This window comes from Ptychodera flava, chromosome 16 (assembly GCF_041260155.1).
Source record: "Ptychodera flava strain L36383 chromosome 16, AS_Pfla_20210202, whole genome shotgun sequence".
In the NCBI taxonomy this organism is placed as follows: domain Eukaryota; kingdom Metazoa; phylum Hemichordata; class Enteropneusta; family Ptychoderidae; genus Ptychodera; species Ptychodera flava.
In genome coordinates this window covers 17,178,518-17,194,800 of record NC_091943.1, presented here as the reverse complement: position 1 = coordinate 17,194,800, position 16,283 = coordinate 17,178,518, and the positions used below count along the sequence as shown (strand labels likewise).

General features: G+C 36.5%; 1 protein-coding gene across 2 annotated transcripts in view; it reads right to left on the bottom strand.

Moving 5' to 3' along the window:
- Nucleotides 1–16,283, bottom strand: part of LOC139114159 (gamma-aminobutyric acid type B receptor subunit 1-like) — a 220,276-nt gene that overhangs the window by 16,833 nt on the left and 187,160 nt on the right. For both annotated transcript variants that reach the window (XM_070675721.1, XM_070675722.1), the window contains exons 8-12: nucleotides 14,206–14,269; nucleotides 11,984–12,061; nucleotides 10,594–10,744; nucleotides 9,648–9,780; nucleotides 3,929–4,087 (exon numbers count right to left, since the gene is read on the bottom strand). In XM_070675721.1, coding sequence (XP_070531822.1) covers nucleotides 3,929–4,087; nucleotides 9,648–9,780; nucleotides 10,594–10,744; nucleotides 11,984–12,061; nucleotides 14,206–14,269 — 585 coding nt within the window. The remainder of the gene's footprint in view (nucleotides 1–3,928; nucleotides 4,088–9,647; nucleotides 9,781–10,593; nucleotides 10,745–11,983; nucleotides 12,062–14,205; nucleotides 14,270–16,283) is intronic.

Below are 16,283 nucleotides of genomic sequence, written 5' to 3'. Positions count from 1 at the left end.
TTATTAAATTCAGGGAATACTGGCACACCGTCTGATCTTATAGGAATTTATACCTCGTTGACCATGCACCGACCGGACCATCTCCCTTGCAAATTTAATAAGGAGAAAATTGCATCAGTGAGCCGCTTTTTCACTGATCTCCAGAAGACCGTGATCACTGTACACTAAGATTATTATCAGTAGATTTGTCTGTAAAAAGCCGGCGTAATCACGTTCTACTGGGCCGATACATTGTGCTCTACAATCACATAACAGCACGACCGCTTTTGTACATAGTTGTTACGTTTTATTTTCCCCTATTTTCCTTTGGCCAAATGAATTCCGATCAATTCTAGGTACCTTTAATATGATTGGATGTCTTCTGCGCGCTTTTCACCCAAGACTGTCTCATTGCTGTTTCGATTAACGAGACCTTTCTCTTCCAGTGAACTCACAGAGTGCAGTGACCTAGCTCAAGTATAGCAGAAATTCCCCTGCATATATATATATATATATATATATATATATATATATATATATATATATATATATATATATATATATATATATATATATATATATATATATATATATATATATATATATATATATATATATATATATACCCTTTCACCATAATGGTTTGGCCCTAACCCATTGTTATCTATGTTGGTTGTGGACCTGTTCATGGGGAAATGGGGGGTTTGAACATAAGCTTTATCACACTGCTGATTCAGTGTTTCATTGCTGAAATATATCGGTGTATGTTATTTTTCTGTTAAGAAATATGAGTTTGTCCATGAAATCTAAATTCTCAGCAAGCATGTTGAAATACACAGTATTCAGCTTGTCAGCTTAGCTGGCCTATACAATGACTGCATCGTTATTGTTGACAAGTGAATTCAAGTCCGGACTAGAATGCAAATGTAAACAGTAACAGTGCATTTACACGTACAGTTATACAGACACTGTAAACAGTGGGCCATATTGCTTTGACATGTCCTGAGGAATAGAACAAGAACTTTCAACTGACTTACAAAATACAAATCGTGAAAAAAATCATCAAAGGTTGATAGCTACTGACCCCTTAACTGTTTGATATATGTTAAAACAGGAATGTTACACAAGAAAGGGTAAACGTGTTTAAATTAAGATAAAACAATGTCCTGTATGCAAATTCTAATTCTGTTCATGGTTTTACAAAATGTGCCAGGTTGCGTATACTCGTATGGTGCTAATAAACAGACAGATCTTGTTGGCATTTGCCTCAGTGTAGGATAAAAATATACGTAAGAAGTTAACTGATTCAATTTGCAAAACAAAATTATGGATATTTGTTTGACATTTACTTCAGGAGTAATCTTAATTTTGAATTACCGGTAAAGATGGAGCTGCATGTTGCCAATAGAGGTTTTTCGAAGCAATATTTCTCATCAAAGATGATAAGGAAACCCCTTCAACAATATATTTTCAAAAAGCAGAGACTCTAAAGTTTAGTATGGTAGCAGTAGTTTACTCAAAGGATGAAGTGGGTGTATATTTGGGGTAAAAAACCTCAATATTAGTATTAATGATAAAATTAATTAAAGTCAAAAACTTGAGGCTATTTTTCTGAAATGTAATATTTCACTTGAAAGAAGAGTATATGTACAAAATAACAACTATTTATTTTGCACTATCTATCCTCATTCTAAAATGGCAAGGGTTGAAAGACAGACACTCAAAAAAGTGATTAAAATCATGTTAAGCAAAATTAAAATGCCTCTTATTCAAAATGTAAGAACTTTATTGCCAAACAAAATAGTCATTTGTTTATATAGCATTCAAAAAACATGTGAAAATTTCAGAAAATTTGACCCAGCCAGAGTGGAATTAAATTCTTTGGAAATTTTGAAATTGAGAGGAAAATGAAGCCAGGAAATCAGGTGATTTGCATACATTTGCATAACTTAATACTTTTTTATCACGCAACTTACGACTGCTTGACAAGCTAAAAGGTGAACCCAACCAATATTTTAAATCATGGGTTAACAAATTAATCAAAATTGAATGAATATTTGCAAGAAAGTGATTTTTGCCGTGTTGGGTGCAGTGCCCCCTTAAAATGCTAGTGTGGCCCAACAATAATGGAGTGGGTAACATTATGGCAAAGTTTCAACATCACTCAAACTGGTTCATTGGAACCAACGGATCGCGTGAAGCCCCTGCAGCAAGGCAGCTGCCTCTCAATTGACAGCATTTTACGATCACTATCTAACATTCACCAGCATTAACTTATAGCCAATAAAAAAAAAGGGAAAAAAATACTGCTTCTGATGATGGTGATAGGCTTAGTGTACATCTACATATATAACACAGAAATTGGAAGCTGCAAATTTGATAGAACTACCAGGCATGCCTTACTACGGATTAATTACTGACTTCAAGTTTCCGAGAGGACCAATGAGTGACACCAATATTTATTAATAACACTTAGACATTGTCATGCTGATCCAAAGTCCCGGTGATTTCTACGCATGCTTTGAGTAGTGCACAGGAATACCACAGACAGATACAGAAAACACACTGTACCTCGGACAGACGTGGAAAAAATCTTTAACTCTAAACCTCAGGCAGATCACAGAGACCGCAACCTTGAAAATTAAAGCCCCACTGCTGTACCTTTAGCATTCAGCTTACCAAAAGATTACCATCCAGTCTTCGGAGAGATGTTTTGGGTTTCCATTACTGAGCCATATTGTCTTAGCGGATGTCAGTGTGTCAATCCTGGGCAATGGATTTGGTCGATTAAATTCATGTGCTTTCGCCTGTATTTAAGGCGGCCATATTTGAGTTGCAAATGAATCTCAGTCGTGGATTCGTCACCAATGTTTGAAATTGTACGCATTCACACTCTAGTAAGCATTTTGGCATAAAATTACAGTTGATTATAATCTATCTCGTCGAAAGAAATGCAAATAGATACAGCTGATGGGGCTTTAAGTCTTCTACTGCACAAGTTGTTACTCATACACTGTTCACTGTTGGTAGCTACGTCATGTGCATTATACTGTCAACACATCCTGTTAGGGAGTGGGTTTTCCTCAATGACCAATTTTAAATTTCAAGTTTGTTAGCCATATATTTGAAATAATTTGGAAGTAGAAATTTACATCTGGTGGCCTAAAGCTGCAGCTGACACCAAGATTTTTGGTAAGCAAATATCAAATAAATTTGATATTTTTTTTGGAGAGGTCATCGAATAGCAGTCAATATATAGGAGTGGAAAAATCTTCTGTTAATAACAGCCCCATCGATCAGAGAGCTGACTCTGTCACTGCCCTGCTTGTGAGGACAATATGCAAACATGATAATGACCTATTCCCATGTATTATATGGAAATGGAAGTACATGAATTTTGCATTGGCAGCTGCCTTGCCTGCAAGCCAAGTGAAAGCAGAGCTGCATATTGCCAGTGTAATTAAGAAACGGAGGACAGAAAAAAGTAAATCGCAGGAGAAAATATACAAGGAGTGATCTCGGTCCTTAGAATGCAACGAAGAAAAGACCTAATTGGAGGCTGATGGCTTTTGACGTGGATTGCAACACACTTCACAGTACACTGGTATTACATGTTACGGGAAAATACAGTAAAAGTTACATTCACAGCTACCAACAGTGTACATATCACATGCTGTCAGTTCAAAACACACACACACAATCAATTATTGAGCCAAAGTTTGCTCTTTCCACATGTCACAGGGAAATGGAATAGCCTGTTGAGAGCAACTTTGAATGCAAATAGCCTTGTGATATAACAAAGGACGCATTGATCACAATCTTGCTGTACTTCCCCCGGTACCTGGGTTTGCAGTCTCGTAGACAAGCCACGACCGTTCAGTAATGATGACTTTCGAACATTATCATGATTTGCACCCTCCCTGAAAATACCACAATTTTCATTTCTTACCTTTCTTGTCTTTTTCCTCTCTTCTCTTTTTCTGTGTCTTTTTTTATCTTCTGCCTCGTTCGCTTTTTCTTTGGTGCTAAGCCGGTGGACTCTCCAAACTTTACTGAACATAGCCCCATATGCTAGACTAAAGCCGATACAAAGAACCCAGGCATTCAACTGAAAGCCAAAAAAGAAAACACACATTTGATTTCTTGTTTCAATTTTTATCTCAAACGCCATTCAGTTTGTCCAAGAAAAGTCATGCTTGATTTGTCGATGATCACTCCGATTACACATATAGCTACACTGTATGTATTCCTGAAATTTTACCACATTGGTAAATATTTTGATTTTGTCCTTTTTTTCAGTTTCAAAATTCTTCATTTGTGCAACAAATGTTCAAAGTTGCAGTATTACATTTCTTTGAAGTTATGAAGAATTATTTTTCATTTGGAGCGGATTGTCTAAGGTAACTCAACTTGAAACCATAGCTTTTGTTACTAAATAGTCACGTATAGGCCAAATACCCTTCTTTTTACACACCTGCCAGAAATAAAAGTTTCTTAAAAATTCTGCAAAAGAAAATTATCATTTGCCAAGCAAGAATAAAGAAATTTCAAAGATTTTTTACACTAATCTTTCTTCAAGTTAGATTTTTTCGAAGAATTTTGACGAGCATATACAACACGAGTGTCTTTGATGTGTGAAGGATACTATTTCATGACTGTCTAGTAGTTATACAGTATCTAGTTAATTGTACTTAAAGATATACTGTCACCTGTTCCAATTTTGCCACAGTTACCATGGAAAGAGAAAATCTAACCAATCACAGATTTTAAGCGGGTGGCCACTTTTTAAAAACAGCGCCCTCACATGGGCATTTTGAATACCAAGGAACGCCCCTTTGACCATATATGGGCATATTTAGATTACAGGTGACTGTACACCTTTAAGCTTTTAGCACCAGTTATAATGGCACTGTATACTTAGTTCTTTAGGGAAACCGAACAAATACTACGTGTGACTGCAGATAGAGTTCATGATATCAGTGTATTTTGTATCATACTGTGTTCCACCAACAATCACTTCAGTGTTGCATTCTGAAGTTGCATGAATATTGCATACAGTGTACTCATGGAAAAAACCAAAGAGTCAAACATTAACCCTTTAAGAACTGTAATTTTTCCCATCAAAATTTTAGTGCAACATTTTACCAAATTTGAAGAATTTTTCTGAAATTTTTTTGATAATTTTTGACCAAATGTATGTTGCATTTCATTAGCTACACTTTTTTATCTAAATTTTAGCAAAAATATCAAAAAAATTGACAAGGATATATTTTATAAAGGTGACAAAAATTGACTTTGGCACTCAAAAGGTTAGGAGCAACTGCATTCTGGGATTGGAAGTGTGAAATCTCTTATTAAGAATATTGCACTCTGGTATAGGCTTCTCTGAAAGCAAAGAATAAGCTTAAGCAGGCGTACACTCTGGAAACTTAATATGCTGATGATAGGGCAGGGAGAGTGTATTGAATTCCGGGATTACATCCAATGGGATCTAACAATGGGAATATGTACACTGTTGGACTGCAGGCTAAAAATGATTGCTTTTGTACAGTGACACATCAAAGAGCTTTTTGAAAGCTGAGCAATTCGCGATAACATTGACGTTCTCCATTTTGATGACACATCTCCTTTTAATGATTGCAAAGTGTCGAACATTTCAGATAATCTGAATACACCAGAGGCTTCGCAGGAAACTCATTTCCGCGGCTGCAGTCCATTTATATTTTCACCTCCACTTTGTACGACAAAAATGCGAGTCGTTTTAAACTGTCACCAGTTTGACGGATTATGACCATCAACCTTTTGGCACATTCTGAAAAACTGCCAAAACCCTGTGCAAGACAAACATTACGCGCTGACGCTGCTTTTAAATTGAAATTTGCATTACACATTTTTGTCAGATTATATATTATTCTTGACGTGCGAAAGTGTCATCTATGGTAGGCAGATGGATGTCTAACCTCTGCAATTAGAAAAGTACTTTTTTGAAACAACTCCAGAGCTTTCACAGCTTGTGCGTCATCTGAATATGAGTGTGATTGATGCCCATACAGGAAAAAAATGTTATCGCTCCGTTCCGATGATATACGGTTTATGAAGGAAGTCAATACTTAAGACGGAATTAGCTGACAGCAAATTTAGATATCATGCACAAACTATATAGTGCAGCTACATGAACATGTATACATTTTGCGACTCCTGACATGTGGCCTCATGAAGGCATAACAAAGTCTGAAATGCCCTGAAAACCAGACCTACAACATCTGCCACAAATATCACAGATAAAAGAAATGTTTTCATTTGAGCTGTTTGCAAAAAAGTATCTGTCAGTTTTATTTATTACACCTCCTTCCGCTTAAAGCTTGAACACAAGCACATCTGTTTCAATAAAAAGATTTGACACGAGTCACATCCTGAATTTTGTTTTGCCCTGAGATCAAACCATTTAAATTCTCAATTTAATGACTGATATTGGGCCAAAAAAATCTGCATGCAATTAAAATCATTTTTTAAATGTCAGCAAGTAAAAACTATGAGTCTCGGATGTATCCCCAGCCTAACGGTATCTGGGGTACCAGACTGTTTTCTCAGAAAAACATTTGAACAACTTGTGTCCCTTTTCCCCCACACTGCATCATGAACAATCCCAAATTCTGATCTTCCGCTGTGTTACGTTTGATTTTCATTCTTCACAGAGCTTATTCAAGAAAACAGGATGAGGTGACAAATACAGATGGCTGTGACAAATATGATGTAAATTTTCATTTTGGTGGAGGCAGGTGGGAGAGAAAGGTTGTTTGAAGGTCATCATTTTTTAGTGCAATCTCCTCTCGACTCAAATCTTTGCTTGTGTATTCATCCCGAGGGTACTGTTCCGGAGATGACATTTTGAAAACAAAATTTGTTGTAAAGCCTGAAGTTATATCTCTGACAACAGAGAGCTTTTGCCGGAACCTTTTGAATTCACACGTGCAACAAGACAGCCTGGGTCGTCTTAAGGTAGAAAGTACCTCGGGGACAGATATTCAGACTCTCAAATTTCTACAATTCTTTTCTGATCTACCACTTGTGGGGGCTCATATTAAAGCTCTTGGAGAAAAAACACTTTCACTCTCTTAGATTTTTGAAAATCCTAAATTTTATTTTTACTCCATAGAGTTAACACAGGGGTGGCGGCCATTTTGAATTTCAAATATCGCAAATGTTGAGTAATTTGTATCACTAGTTCCAAACTTTGCATGGTGACCCCTTGTTTTTATTGTTGATTTTGTAAGAATGGTTGAAAGTTTCATTTAGGAAACTTTGAGCAAAAGTTTAAGTCTTATACTTTTGAGGCGCATACAACCTTAAAGCACTACTGGTCTTACTTTCTCGCAATTCTTGATTATCCATTGGTTGCCATAAATTTACTAAAAGATTAAATTGGACCATTTTGTTGTGTACTTGACAAATTTGTTTTTTGGATATTTTATGTTTGCTATAATAATATATAGAAATACATATACACATTTCAATCACATTTTGCATAACTAGCCTCAAACACAATATATTGCAGATCTTCTTTTTGGTTAAGCACTGAATTTTATTTCTATAAATTTTTTAACTTTCTGTAATTTCTTATACCATTTTCTATTACCAATATTCTTTTGAGATCACAATTTTTATCGTCTGTTCACAAAGAAATCTTTGCAACTTCCGATTGAAAAATCTTTAAGTGTCATAGTAAGTAACTGGACAGCATTGTCACAGGAAACACACAGAATCAATTTTCTTAAAAGGTTAAATTTCCTGTCTGACCTGGGTTTGAGAATAAACTATTACAAGTACATGATTAGAAAATATATCCATGCATGTACAATAGCGGCTTCTTGTTCAGCATTTGACAGGGAATACCGTAATAGCTTGAAGGGGGTGGCTGTATAGTTTGAAAATTATGATAAATTAATTAATCTTTTTGTCAACATGGTGTTAACCCAGTTGTGTTTGATTTTAAAAATGAAACAGTTGCCATAGAAACAAGGCTGATATGGTACAGTTACCATGGCTGCAGTGAGTCTTGACACTTAATGACTTTGGCACTATTATTTTGACTCTAAGCTCTTGTCTGTTGGCAGAGAAAATCTCCTGAACGAGATATTAGAGCTAATTATTCCAACCAAACACTGCGTACATTGAACTGCTTATGTTATCAGCCTGCTTTCTGGCAAGCACTGACAGTATGTCAAAGAATGGATTTAGGTGATTTACCAATTTGGAACCAATGAAAGTGTGACAGCTCTAAAGCTAGGTCAATATGAAAGTCCTGATGTTGGGCAAATATGAAGTTTTGATGGTGCATGGGTAAATATCAAGTCCTGATACTACATGTAGATCAATTAATATAAAGTCCTGATGCTAGGTCAATATGAAGTCCTGCTACTCTAAGGTCAATATAAGTCCTGATACTACATGTACCTGTAGGTCGATATAAAGTCTACTTGAAGTTAATATTAAGTCAAGAAACTAGGTCAATAGAAGTCCTGATACTACGTCAATATAAAGTCCTGATGCATAGGTCAATATAAAGTCATGATGCTCTTTCAATATAAATCTTGTTATAATGCTAGGTCAATATCAAGCTCTAATGCTAGGTTGATATATAGTTATGATGATAGGTCAAATATCATGTCAAGGGAAGTCAATAATCATGTGGCATAACATATGGTTTTAGTGTAACTGAAAAATTAGGTAATGTCTAAAACCCCCCTTTAATTTCTGTATATCTGAGTTCTAAGGAGACATACTGTAGGCTAAAACTCTAATTTTAATCTCTGTATGGGTTTTTATGACAGTCCTATTTCATGCCAAGTTTGTCTGTCTGTCTCCCTGTTAAATTTGAATACTCGTAACTGTGATTTTGATCAACAGGTTGTCCAGAAAACGCACTTACGCATTGATTTAATGACTCCAATTCTTTTCCTAACTTCTTTCACAAACAAGAAATCCCTAAATTTTACCAGAAATAGGTATTAATTTTATGAATTACTCGGTCAGGAACTATAAAAGTATAAGAGATGTGTGTACCTATTTGACACAAAGGAACAACACGGAGACAAGTGTTTGGCCAAAATCCGGGGTTATGCACGTACTGCCATGGCGGGGGCAACGAGGCGTCATAGCGGCCTGGATGGCGGTACCGGGTTATCGGTACCGTGCATCAGGCAACGTGCTACCAGTCGCCCGCAGCAGACCCATGACAGTACCCCCCTGGAACTTTATTATGTAAAGTTAGCGATATAGAGACATACAGTATCTTTTATTGTGAGCTGCTAGCCTGCAGCGAGGCTTTTTTTTTTTTTTTTTTTCTAGTGGAGGGTGGGTGGGAATTTTGTGGTGTGAACTTGAGCGTGGCAGAAGTTGAAATGGACGATCTGTGGCTTTGATCATACTGATATGCGCATGGATAATGACGTGGCAAGGGTGACGCAAGTTGTTTAGATAACGGTAAATTTGAAGGCGGTTGGTAGATAAGGTTACGTCTCCAGTGCATCCGGCAAGCAGTAGAAGTAGTGGCGCATGGTGACCCATACTTAGCAGGTCTAAACCCTTCTCCCCGCATGTCCATCCAGATGTTAACAATGATTATAGCAAAGCCATAATCACCCAATAAAAACTGGTCTGTGTCTTACCTGACATACGATAGGATAAACTTCAGGGTTTAGAAATTTTCCATCTAGCCCTAATAGGAACACGCAGCTCAGACAGACTATACAGCCAATGATGATAATATTATTAAGACTTGGGTGAGAAAGTTGTATGTATCTGCAACAAAGCAAACGGAAAACAAACATTGACAGTAAGGCTATGAAAAAAGTTTCTCTTGTCCCTCTTCAGTTGTGCCTTCTAGCATATCACCAACATATGATAGCTCAACCTAAAGAGTTCTGATAAAAGCCAATTGTGAACAGACAGCTTCCTGAATTGAATCACAGGAGTACTGGTATAAAATTGCACACGACAAAGCCCTCCCATGAAAACGATACGGGCTTTTCCTTACAGAACTTTGAATCGAAACTTTGACAACATACATTATAACACTGTGAAGAGAAAATATCGACACCTGAGTTAAGTGGAAATCCCAAAACGGAGAAATGTCAACATGTGCTTGAGAGCGAGCAAGGTGCCCCGTCGCCATGGAAACAAGCATAGCTGTCGACTTGCGCAAGTCTTGCCCTGGAAAAATCGACGTTACTCTCAAAATGTCTTGGACATAGATCGTCTATGTATGTTGGGTCAGGGGACTCAATAAAGTAATGGTTTGCCTGGCAGGGAGCTTTGGTATTCATTCCCATTTTTACTTGCAGACAGAGCCCAGCATTGTGAGCACAACACGGACAAAAGTGATTGCTTCTCAAGTGAAAAATTGTCTGTCAGCTGACGTAAGATTTATGAAAGATTACACTCTGATGTTCTGGAGACTCAGCATGAACCATAAAGTCACTGCGTGATAGACTGGATAAAATCCAAAGATATATCTGGTAGAAAAAGAGTTGTCTGGAATTTTTCCCATTAGCCTGTTGCGTACCTCGGTATTAGAAAGACCGTCTCGCACATCCCATAAAACCGAACACGTACCTCGTTTTTCGGAACCAAATATTGAAAGTAAGAGACGCAATAGCGGCGACAATGCCTAGAAAAGCTAATGTACACATGGCAGCATACAGATTCATGGATATCACACTGATTTGGTGAATTTCTTGCGTCTGATCAGCCGGAGGTCCGTCACCTACGAACATGAATTAAAAAAATATCAGTCACGACAGTTTGTACCTTGCTTACTAAAGAAGAGATCAGAGAAGAAAGAGTTTCTACTTTAGGTGTATTTAATGTGAAGAAATGGGACAATGTTTTTTTTACCATGATCATGACCTTTTTCAATTTCCTTCTGTACTCACTCTCTACAAAATAAGGCAAAATCTTTCGTAAATATTTCCCTGAGGATTAAAAATGTCTGACACTCGCATATCTTGTGGGTTCCAAATCTTTCAGATGAAAAAAGAAACACAGATTCTTGAGGGAAAAATATGTATAATGTACAGACTATTAGTTTGTGATTAAAGCAAGCCAGAACTGTGCCATCATTTGACTGGAATTTGCTTACAGATATCAGCAGGAGGAACTTCCATTGTAATCGATGGCTTGGATGAATTCATGCAAATCTTGCTGTGAACACGTATTTTCACTGCATCCAAAGGATATTTTGATCAGAGAAATTTGAGAGCATCATGGTGATGACTTTAACCTGAAAAGGTTATTTTGAAGTTTGAAAATTTGCGTCTTTCTTCCCTTTGAGAGAATAAAGGTGTCACCCTGACATTATAAAAACTAATATTTTCCTATATGTTTATATGAAAAATAAAACATGAGACTCAAACCTCTTTGTTCAGATATTTTCATTTCATTTCTGCATTTAGCTTTACGTATTTAAGATCGAAGCAAGTGGATATATTAACATGTAAACATTTTGTTGAGTAAAAGGCATTTTTCTGATGTGTGATAAAGAATCTGGTCTCTTGCTTCTCTCATATCTGCATTATTGCCTACAGCTTTGACATTGAACTTGATCTGTGCAGACAAACAAATCTTGATCTGTGCAGACAAACAAATCGGCTGTAGTTCTTTGAGACTTTCACTTTGCCTTCAACATTTGATTGTCTGGATGCGGATGCAGACAAACAATTATTTCTGCAAGAATGTAAATTTTTTTTTTAAACATTCATTCCACATAGAATGGTACACATATGAGACTTGCTCCCAATGGAAACATCATCATTCACCATCTGATCCACTGGATTCGATAACAGAACTACTGAAATGATACCGGTACCGACGGAATCTTAACTCCTCTAATTGTTTGACCGGAATATCCGATTCCCTGGAGGCAAGCTTGACACAGATTAGCTGGTTCACCGATGCGAGTAATCTCGCCGTCTACTTGAAAGATGATTACGTCCTGTCCACTTACCAAGCCATTTGACTGCTTTGATCCAAGTTAGATTATCATTTCTACTGTCATAAAACCCCACTTTGTGATAGGTTCCGTCTGTAAAGAGACGCCAGAAGAGAGAGTGGACAGGGTTTCATTTGTAATGTTGATGTCAATGTTGAACACGATGTTGTGCATTTTTTTAGATGTTGCAATGGTCAACAAATAAGTAATGACAATGACTTGACTTTTGATTGCGATCATTTCTATGCCTTTTTATCCACATTAGCTGGAATGATGAAATCAATTATTGTTATCTTCCATTTGCATCGATCATCATCATCATCATCATCATCATCATCACCACCATATCATGATCATCGTCATTGTAGTTATTATCACCACTTACACACTTTGTATCAATATGCCTGATTGTTTTGCCACCCAATTTTGACTCTACTTAAGGTAGAATGCACCTTGGGAACATTTATTCGGAATCTAAAATTTCTACAATTCTTTTCTGATATACCACTTGTGGCGGCTCATTTTCAAGCTCTTGCAGGAAGAAAAAGTTTCACCGTCTTAGTTTTTCAAAAATCCAAAATTGAATTTTACTCCATAGAGCTAACACAGGAATGGCGGCCATTTTGAATTTCAAATATCGCAAAATGTTGGGTAATTGGATTACCTAGTGCCAAACGTTGCACGATCACCCCTGATTTTTATTGATGATTTGGTAAGAGAATGGTTGAAAGTTTCATTTAGGAAAGTTTGAGCAAAAGGTTAAGTTTTCCAATTTCAAGGCGCATACTACCTTAAATCAGAATTATATCCTGTTTGTAGATACAATACTGTAAGCAACAAGAACATTTTAAAGATCTTTCTCACAAACTCAATTTTCATCCATATCCGGCAACATGGAAACAAATCTCAAGAGAAACTTTCTCATGAGAAAGCGACACATACAACCTGGCCTAGCTCACATTTGCCGCCTGTTGATGTAACACATTCCGTGGCTTCTATGGAATAAAATTTTCGATAATGATTATATTTACCCGCTGTGGATGGTTGATAGAAGTGTCAAAAATTTAAAAAAAAGACTCATGGGGAATAAAAAATTGGAAATGGCATTCCAACTCATAACTCCTTTATCGCAAGATAGCAAAAGAATATTTTGAAGTACACAACCTTATTATGCCCAGCAGCAATGTTTACTGCCATGACCTTGCAATGTGTACATTTACTGTTAAAGTATTAATTCTACGTATAAATTTGATGACGCTTGCAAGAATCAAGAAACGTCATGTAAAGTCAGTCAGCCCTTCTTATCGTGCCATAATGACGGACTTTACGTGTCCAGTGTGAATTCCTTGTCATTGAAACCCTGTAGCTGTCATCAGAATTATATATTATGCCTCAAACATTGCAGTGATAAAACTGTCTATAAGGAATGTAACTACATCAGGGCTTGAACTTCTTTAATCCTGCCGAAACTGACCTCGCCTCGAGCAAAGACACCTTCCCGAGGTGATACAGGATATAAAACCCACAGTCAGACAAACCTATGCCATATTGTATATTACCAAATTAAGTTTTAATAGGATACTTTCCTCAACTCTTTGCCAGTTGTTATTTGATGTGTCACCAAGCTTTACTATGCAATGTCTTTTTGACATTTTAATACGATCATTTTGCAATGACACCCAGCCAGTTCTTATGTAGGGATTGTCCATGTCCATAAATTACGAATCACCAGATTTCAGTTTCTGGAATGGCTGGTATAAAATAGAACGTATTTTTTAATACCATGTTTTACAGAAATTGATCATGCCCGTAAAAAAGGAAACAGATCGAATCACGAAATTGTCTATTTTTCATCAAGCACTTTGATGTAGTGGATTAAAATTCACAATTTTGTTTTACCCCTGGAGTCAATGGAAAGAAGACTTTACATAAAATATAATTTGACAGGTTTATGTTGTAAAATGCAAATTATATAGTTTGAATTCTGGAGGCAGACACAGGTTAAATTTGGATTCAGAGTTGCCTAGAATTATATAATCACATATTGGCGACAATTCCAAATGTATCCTGAAACTGGGGTTTTAACCGGGTTTGAATTTGTTTTGAACATCGTCGCAAGATGACCACAAAGTTACTTGGACAGGAATGAGACAAGACAAGTTATGGCATTCAACTTTTTACAATATGGTACCTGTCATATTTCAACCTAATGGATTTTATGAAAAGTATGCACTTACTTGTCATTTGCTCAATCTGCGTCCAAGCCAATCTGTCACCAGTGGCCGAGAATGCAACGGGACCCTGTCAACAATGGAAATAAAAAAAAACACATCGTATATCGCCACTTAACGAGTATAAATAAGAGACCACACCACTCTGCCTTATATTTTCACATATTGGGATATCTCCATACAAAATTCATGATTATTGCATTATATCTTCTTGTCACACTAGGTGTGGTTGCTGATAAACTAATGACACCAGACATTTCTAGCAGTGATGGACCCACATGAATCTTTACTGTAAATTATGGCGGGGGACATTTTCAGGAGTACTTCAGCAATATGTATGTGGTGTTGTAATTTCATTGGTAGTGCTAATAATGTGAATCATACAGAGCAAATGCCAGTAATATTTACATTAAGGTTCACTGGTCTGTCTAGTCATGGAGTTAAAGCCCCATTAGCTGTATCTTTCTGCATTTTACTTAGTATTACCAAACAATATCACCAAATCTTTGGAGAGATGTTTTGGATTCCCATTATTAAGCCATATCCTACTTTAAAATGCCAAAGGCTATTTCAATCCTTGGTGATAGATTTGGTCGATTACATTCAGGCGATTAGCACACATATATTTAAGTTGCAACTCAAAAAATTACTTTGTTGTTAAAATGTACTTTATGCGTTCATTGCCAATGTTTGAAGGTCTTGTACTATTCAATGACAAAATGCTGAATTGAGTATGAATTCTGTTTGTAGATGTCCTTTCTACTTCTTCATTCCTTTGTGAGAGTTCTATATACTGCATACTTACTCATTTAAACATTCAATTGCAGAATAATATTGAAATAAGTTATACTCAACAGGAGGTTGACAATTAACTTGTGGTGCGTGTAACAGCACAAAATCAAGAATGACGTGTATGTATACGGCACCTATACATGTACATATCAAGTTCGCTAATGACACTCGTAAAATGCTGTGATCTAAAACCTATTGTTTTAATGGATAGACTGGAGTAAGATGCGTATAAGTAGGGGGATGGCAACCATAGGGAAATGAAAAAATCAAGGTCATTATATCATCGACATTGAATACATGTGAGAAATGGTAATCAGAAATTGTTCACAAAATTAACACAAGAGATGCATTTCGCTGGACTCATAAAGCTGTAGAAAAGTAAAACAACTTTATCAAGAGATGACAAAACAATCTCGTATTCTTGGAAGCAAGCAATATTTTGATGGAATTTTTACGACCGTCCCAGGCACAATCCAACTTTCCATTTACTCAAATCTACTGAAATCTGCAACATCTGATACGAGGACGGCCAAAAGTCTTTTTCGCTTCCAGATAGCATCTTTTGACATTTGTGGAATTGAGTGCAGTAATGTCGGAATGGGAAGGACTGATTCTAATCACAGCAACATCTGGAATTTCCAAGATTGCGGAAGCTGATGATGTGAAAACTACTGATAATTACAGACATTGTGCTGAAATGGAGAGAAAGTCCCCTGTCACATTCTTGGATTTTATGGCAGGTTATTTTTCTTACACATTTAAATTTTATGGACATTGCGCTCAGAAAATTTCAACACCAACACTTGCCAATGTAATGTCTTGCATATTGTGCGTGGGTGTAATAAACATGCTAACGGTTGTTTTAAGGTCAAGAGTGGCTAAGAAATGAAAAATTTTAAACTCTTGCACGTAATTTAAATTTGCTCATTGAACTTCGTAACTATTCCTCTCAACAGTCCACGACTCAATCGTGAACAGAGAAGCAAACTACATCAGATTTCTTGATATTTGAAATTCAAAGTTGCTGCCATTCACTGCTTCAAATTCCTTGGCATTTGAAATTCAAAATGGCTGCCATTCTATCACTACGTCAAATTTCTTGGTATTTGAAATTCAAAATGGCTGCCACTTATTACCTTTAATTTCTTGGTATTTGAAATTCAAAATGGCTGCCATTCACTGCCTCAAATTTCTGGGTATTTGAAATTTGAAATTGCTACCATTCACTGCCTCAAATTTCTCTGCTGATGTGAAACATGCTCGGAAGGTTATACTTGATTGGTTGACTGTCA